The sequence below is a fragment of the Egretta garzetta genome, unplaced genomic scaffold (assembly GCF_000687185.1).
Source record: "Egretta garzetta isolate BGI_Z169 unplaced genomic scaffold, ASM68718v1 scaffold260, whole genome shotgun sequence".
NCBI lineage: Eukaryota > Metazoa > Chordata > Aves > Pelecaniformes > Ardeidae > Egretta > Egretta garzetta.
In genome coordinates this window covers 17,809-24,903 of record NW_009258662.1, presented here as the reverse complement: position 1 = coordinate 24,903, position 7,095 = coordinate 17,809, and the positions used below count along the sequence as shown (strand labels likewise).

The 7,095-nt window shown below is 44.5% G+C and overlaps 1 protein-coding gene across 1 annotated transcript in view; it reads left to right on the top strand.

Annotated features, from left to right (window-relative positions):
* The window catches only part of COPG2 (COPI coat complex subunit gamma 2), a 25,139-nt gene extending 18,180 nt beyond the window's left edge, over positions 1-6,959 (top strand). The window contains exons 18-25 of the mRNA XM_035903857.1: positions 567-692; positions 1,395-1,457; positions 1,579-1,718; positions 2,076-2,247; positions 3,105-3,202; positions 3,932-4,070; positions 4,475-4,573; positions 5,647-6,959. Coding sequence (XP_035759750.1) covers positions 567-692; positions 1,395-1,457; positions 1,579-1,718; positions 2,076-2,247; positions 3,105-3,202; positions 3,932-4,070; positions 4,475-4,573; positions 5,647-5,777 — 968 coding nt within the window. The 3' untranslated portion in view covers positions 5,778-6,959. The remainder of the gene's footprint in view (positions 1-566; positions 693-1,394; positions 1,458-1,578; positions 1,719-2,075; positions 2,248-3,104; positions 3,203-3,931; positions 4,071-4,474; positions 4,574-5,646) is intronic.
* The last annotated feature ends 136 nt before the right edge of the window (positions 6,960-7,095 follow it).

Below are 7,095 nucleotides of genomic sequence, written 5' to 3'. Positions count from 1 at the left end.
GAAAGGGCTGTCAGGCTCTGGAATGGGCTGCCCAGGGAGGTGGTCGAGTCCCCATCCCTGGAGGGATTTAAAAGAAGGATGGATGAGGTGCTGAGGGCCAGGGTTTAGTGGTGGGATGGCAGGGTGAGGTTAAAGGTTGGACTCAATGATTTTAAAGGTCTTTAAGTGATTAAGTGATTCTATGATCTTCAGAGCAGTTTTTTTTTATTATATCAAGTATCTTGAAGTACTTAGCATGTGGTTTTGTGTTTACTGAGAAATGAAAGTGCTTTTACCAGCTTTTTATTAGTCAAAGTCCAAATTGTATCTATCCAGCTGTAAACTCTAGATTCATCACAAGACTTTGTCTCTGCAGCCTGACAGGCTACAGGGAAGAGCTCTTTAAATAATCTTCCTTGTTTATATCTCAAGAGGAAGGTAACTGAGACACAGGTAAGTTTTTCAGACTCTGGCATCTTGTTTTGGTGCAGTGGCCAATCCAAAATTCACACTGTTCATTTGCAAACGCTGTATCGTAGTGCCTGCTATTAAAACGGAATTTTTCTGCCTGTGCTTCTGTTTTGCAGGGTTGACCGTCTCTGTTCCTGGGATGGAGAAAGCCCTGCACCAATACACACTGGAACCTTCTGACAAACCTTTTGATATGAAAACAGTTCCACTGGCTACCGCACCAATCTTTGAACAGAAAGCAGGTAATGCTCAGGCTTCATTTAAATCGGCTGTAGGCAAGGCTATAGGCTTTCAGGTTGCCGTAATGATACTTGATGTCTGTAAACTGGCTGCTGTCCTAGTAGGGTCAGGCCAAGACTGGAGATGGCTCAGCTGAATGCCGTACGGGTTACGGTGTCGCTGGCTTTGCAGGAGCAAGCCTGCCTGATCTTCACAGATAAAGGAAGATGGGTTGGCAAGGATGTCATTATTTGTTCTGCTAATCTTGTTATCAGAGAGGAGTTTATACATCATCAGAATTTTTTTAGTCCATAGACATTTGAAAAAAGTACATTCCAGAAGCACTTATGTCACTTCACTGACTTTCTTCCACGTTCTCGCACAATTCTTACATTTTGACTTAGAGGAACTTTTTAAGAAAAGGTTTGGGTTGGGTTTTTTGTTTTTGTTTTTTTTTTTTTCTCTTCCAGCTTTTCTGCTGGCTATTCTGGACTAAAGTGTGGTTTCTTCATCATTACTCAAACATCTCTTTTCTTTCCTTACAATCCAACATTGCCTGACAGAAAAGATATTTCAGTGTGTGTGAGGAACCAGGCTGGTAACAGTTTGCAGCACAATGTGTGAAACACTACAGGTTAGGGAATTTGTAGTGGAGATACAATGGCATTTAAAACTCCTGTGTGGTGCAGTTGACAGCATGATGTCTTTCCTTTTTTTCTTCACAGAGATTGCCCTAGTCACCAGCAAACCTGAGAAAGTTGCTCCTTCGCGTCAGGATATATTTCAAGGTATGACAGAAGATCAGTGGGCCCTCCAGCACTTGAGGTGTTGGGAGGATTGCCACAGGTCAGGCGGGAACAAGGAATGAGCCTGTTGCTAAGTCTCTGTCACCTTTTCCTTTCTGCGCAGAACAACTGGCAGCCATTCCAGAGTTTAAGGGTTTGGGACCATTATTCAAGTCTTCGGAACCAGCGCAGCTCACAGAAGCAGAAACAGAGTATTTTGTTCGTTGTATTAAACACGTGTTCACAAATCACATTGTTTTCCAGGTAAGAGAAGTTAGGTGCTTTTGCCAGAGTGCAATAGGAGTTGGCCCTTAATGATGCCTGGCCATAGCATAAACAGCGCTGTCGCTGTGCCCTGGAGGGGACAGCTTCTCTCTTAAGGGAGTTGCAAGGTAGCGTTAAGAGGGTGTGTGATCAAAAAAGCATGGGGTTTATGATCCCATCTGTTAAAGAATTCCAGGAAAATTGGAAAGAAAAGCCATTTAGTGACAACGGCAGGCTTGATCAAAGATGTGGGATGGCAGCTGTATGCTGTGGAGTATTATAGCTGATTTGGGGAACATTTCTTGATTAGAAATGCTTCTTCTGTGTTCAAGTCCTTTTCAATTTATTCTTCTGCAGTTTGATTGCACAAACACGTTAAATGATCAGCTGCTAGAGAGAGTCACTGTGCAGATGGAGCCCTCAGACGCTTACGACGTGATCTGTTGCATCCCAGCCCCCAGCCTGGCTTACAACCAGCCGGGCATGTGTTACACCCTCGTCCAGATTCCCCAGGATGACCCTACTGCAGGTACCCACTGCAGGGAGTAGTTCTGCATGACAAATCCCTCAAATCAGGTTTTTGGAGAACAGATAATAAAATGTTTAGGGTGCGGGATTTGGCAAGTGCATCCTGAGATAGTGGCATGGGATGTTTAAGAGGATTGGTGAGCGTGCAGGTAATACAGGGGAATGAATTTATTATCTTCAGTCAATGAAAGGAACACCATTGAAAACATGGATGTTTGGTAGTAGTCGGGAACAGAATCGGTAAAAGGAAAATACCAGTAGGCAAAAAAAAGATTGGTAGTTTGGGCCTCGACATACCTGGCTGATGCAATTTTTCCTCTCTTTAGGTAATTAGAAATGACTATGAAATATAGGAATGGGAGAATTTCCTGGGCATAAAACTTCCCTTTCTTGCTTTTATTAGTCACTTAAAAGAAAATCCAATGGATTTGCAGTTGGTTTAACATAGCTCATCAGCGGGGCAGATTTCTTGGTTTTTGCTTTAATACTGGAAAAGATTGGAATGAGTCTGAATTCCCTGAACTGTGGTTTCAGATCATAATCCGCTTGTCAGAAACCCTTGCAGGCTTTCTCCTGGTAGCTAACGCTGACTGGATCGCTCTGCAGCACTCTGCGGTGGACCTGTGCTTGTTACACTATGGCCCTGGTGTACTCCTCCCCTGAGATTTCTTTTGGCCTTCATCTTAGAGTCTGGGGGGAAATTCTATGTGAAGTTGAAAAAATGCTCTGACTATGACCATGTCGTATGTTCTGGGGCAAAGCTAATGAACGTTTTTTCCACTCCCTTTTCGGAAAGTGAGGGCTCAAGCAGGAGAAACTGCACCACTAATCTATATGGGCTTTTCTTCTCCTCCCCAGTTGCTTGTACTTTCAGTTGCACAATGAAGTTCACTGTTCGAGACTGTGACCCAAACACAGGTGTACCAGAAGAAGATGGCTATGACGATGAGTATGTGGTAAGTTCAGGACTGGTGTGGGGGCTTTTCTTGTCACTAATTCTGAGTACATGTGGCCATTGGGTTGATGGTTTCCTTTCAGATCTGAAGCCAGTAGGAGAGAACGGCAGGCCTGCCTGAAACACCATTTCCAAAATGTGGCAACTTGTAACTTTAGATCTTTCATCAAAACCTTGCGCCCAGTAGCTTTAAGTGTCCTATGGAGATTTGTGGGGAGAGATAGGAAGAAAGGAATAACTTCCATTGTCCTTTTTTCCAGAACTGTCACCAAATCTTTCCCTCCACCCCAAGCATTTGCACTTCTCTTTATTGCATTCTTTTTTTTTAATCACTGAAATACAAGTTAGATCTTGGGAGCATGCCTGCCTTTGGGGCTTGGAGGAGGTAAAAGCTCCTTCTGGATGCTGAGGAAGTCTCCTCAGATACCCAGTAAGGGCTAGAATGGGCTTTGACTCACAAAGCGATTGCCCCATTTTCTGCTCTCCTTCAGACTCTCACATGTTTTTGTGTAAATGTTTTTTTTTGTTTGTTTGTTTGTTTTTTTTAAGCTTTGCAGATGACCACCATAAGTAATCACTGTTACTACGCTTGCCTCCTGAAATTTAAAGCCAGGCATGCCAGAGTCATCTTGGCAAAATGCTGCTCTGTCTCTTCGCCTGGCTTCCCCTTTCTAAGATTAGGATTGTTTCTATAACTGGCAGCTGAAAATCTCCCTTACTTTTCTGTCAGTTGGAAGATTTGGAGGTGACCGTCTCTGATCATATTCAGAAGGTTTTAAAGCCAAACTTTGCAGCTGCATGGGAAGAAGTGGGAGATGACTTTGAGAAAGAAGAAACCTTTGCACTTAGTTCAATTAAAACCCTTGACGGTGAGATGATTTCTCCTCTTTTATTGGTGACCCACACAGTACTCCTGATAAATCTGCCATGCTGGGGATATATTTAGTGTGGTAGGAGGAGAATTTGGTGCCTTCCAACATGACATTATGCCCTAGCAACAGGACTTTGTGTTGCAGTGTTGGGATTATAGCAAGTGGAAGTTTGGCAGTGCTCCCTTGCTTGGGGCTGGTTGAAGGGAGGAGGCTGTTAAGACAGCAGAAGGGACATCGCAACGTGGGTGTGTTGGTGGGGCTGCAACCAAGGTAATGAAGGGAAATGCTCAAGCCACGTGGGTGCTTAGACAATGTTCTTTAATTACAAACTCATTCTCACAGAAAGCTTGGCACCAACCTGGAGGTAATATTGGGTTTTTTTCTTCAATCTCTGAATGCAGAAGCTGTCAATAACATCATCAAGTTCTTGGGCATGCAGCCCTGTGAGAGATCAGATAAAGTGCCAGAGAACAAAAATTCTCACACGCTCTACTTAGCTGGTAAGGATTCATGCTACTGAACTCCATGTTTCCATGTCCCCACACAGAAGTTTTTTGGGTTTTGGTTTGCATTTTTTTTTTTTCCTACTAAATGAAATTAATTAGGAAGTTCTGCTCTTGTTTTGAGAGGTTTTTTTTTCTCTATAGAAAGCTGAAGCGAACCAGTGAGTTGAAAGCAGCTGGTGCTAATTTGGAGCTTGCTGTTGTGGGTGTACTTAGGCTAGGCTTTGAGTCTCTCCAGATGTATGTATTGCACCTGTTAGGAATGGTAGTGAATCCTTTGAATGAAGAACTTCCAGAGCAGACCCCTAACTAAATTCCTTGCCTGTAGTTAATCTCGGAAGGGGGTTCCTGGGACCATCTAGTTTTCAAGATTCTGTCACTAAAGACACATCCTGAATTGGCCTGCAGTACCTGCAACTTCTTGTTTGATGACTGCACTCCAGGCTTGTGCTTTTGGGCAATCCCTGGAAGTGCTCTACAAAATTTTACTGCAGTTGTTAAAGCAAAACTGCAGTGAACATGGCGCATCATGGTCCAACAGAGGGGTTGGATCTCAGTTTATTTCAGGCACAGAGTTGGTAACTCCGGGTCTGTCTGCGTAGTGATGTTGAAGTGGGACTGGAGGTGGCTCATCCTTCAGTCTGGATTGCCTCCAGGAGCGCCACTTCCATGCCCTCTAGTAGAAGCATAGGAGGACCATTCCTCCCTTCATGGCAAGGGCACCGAGCCAATGGACTGCATCTTCATGGAAGAATGACAATATGCGTTGCCTTCTGAAACTGGAAGTGAGCTTCAGCCACCCACTTTCTGGTTTCTACCTACTTAAATCAGCCTAGCCCTCTAGCAGCACTCGCCGACTCTGTTTAATTAGGACAGTATCTGTTACCTTCAGTCTTGGCCTCAGGAGCTCAAGGGATTTGGGGGGTTTGGTATGTTTTTTGTCATTTTCTCCCTCTCTGCAGTTGGCCATAGACTGAATCTATCTTGCAGTCACCGGGTTGTTGGCTCCTGGGTTAGGACAAGATCACTGAGCCTCTCTTAAGTAATCTCAATTGTTGCTTTGTCCCCAGGTGTATACAGAGGCGGCTGCGATGTGCTGGTCAGGTCCAGGCTTGCGCTAGGAGATGGCGTGACCATGCAGGTGACTGTTAGAAGCAAGGAAGAAACGCCTGTAGATGTCATCCTGGCTTCTGTAGGCTGAGTGCTACAGTGCATCGACTTGTGGTGGAAACCTCCTTTGCAAGCACCGGTTGGGTATTTACCGGATATCAAGCAGCCTGTCTGTCCTTCTGCATGTAGTTTTTATTCCTCAATTTGGTATAAATATTTTGTATGAGTAGTGGCAATATTGGCTGGCTGGTACTGAGCCTTTCCCGTGTCCCTTCCCTCATTGTCACTTACACATTCCCATCTAACTTATTGCATCTCTGGCCACTTGCAGTAGAGCAGGGAAGATAAAAGATGCAGGTGGTAAGAAAATGGAATCAGACTTTTGTCAAAACTCATTTTTATTAACAGAAAATAAACACTGGTCCAAGTGGTGGAATTCTATGAATTACTGTTAATAAAATAGAAATTTCTTGTTCTAATTCTGTCTGCTTCAGTACAGAAAAAGTAGCCCATAATGGCTGTTTACTCAGCAGAAGCCCCTTGTTCCTAAAGGGATGCTATTAAATTTCAAACTTCAGCAGTTAAAAACCACCTGCAGAGTCTGCCAGCCTGCAAATTTACAATTTCTTTATGATTGTCTCCTCTGTTCCACACAGAAAAATCAATGTACAGAGAGAGAGAGAGATTAATCTTCACCTATCACGGCATATTCAGTTCTCTGAGTCTTATGTCAGAGAATACCAGAGAACAGTGCAGCCTTTTCCTGGGCTGAAGGATGTGAAACATCCGGTATCAAAAGTTGGGAAGAGAGGGGGAAGGAGGGACCTTGCAGTGACTTCCTTGTGAGGGAACTTCTGCGTCGCTCTGCTGACAAATTGGTGTTTCTTTAGTTACCAAGTCAGGGTGAGGGAGGATGGCATATGATTTTAATGCTAATTTAAACACCTGCCCCAGATCCTGGTGGCTGGAATACCTACTGCTCAGAAGAACACCTTGACTTTTCCTAGTGCTGGTATTGCATATTCAGCTTGCTCTAGTAAAATGGGTGCGAGCCTGCCCTGGTAGACCCGAGTGCTATAGCTAGGCTTCAGTGAAGGTCCCGAGGTAGTCCCAGGGGTATAGTGGCAGTGAGTGGCTCTGCTTGTTGAATTGAAAGTCAGAGAAACAAGGGCTGTGGTAAAAACTTGAGGTTTTAAAGATTACTTTAAAGGTTTTAAAAGATTACTGAAGACCACTGCAGGAAAGATGTTGCGTTGCTGGAACATGTCCAGAGGAGAGCAACAAAGCTGGGGAGGGGTCTGGAGCCCCAGGCTGCTGGGGAGCGGCTGGGGGAGCTGGGGGGGTTCAGCCTGGAGCAGAGGAGGCTGAGGGGAGCCCTCATCGCTGCCTACAACTGCCTGAGAGGAGGG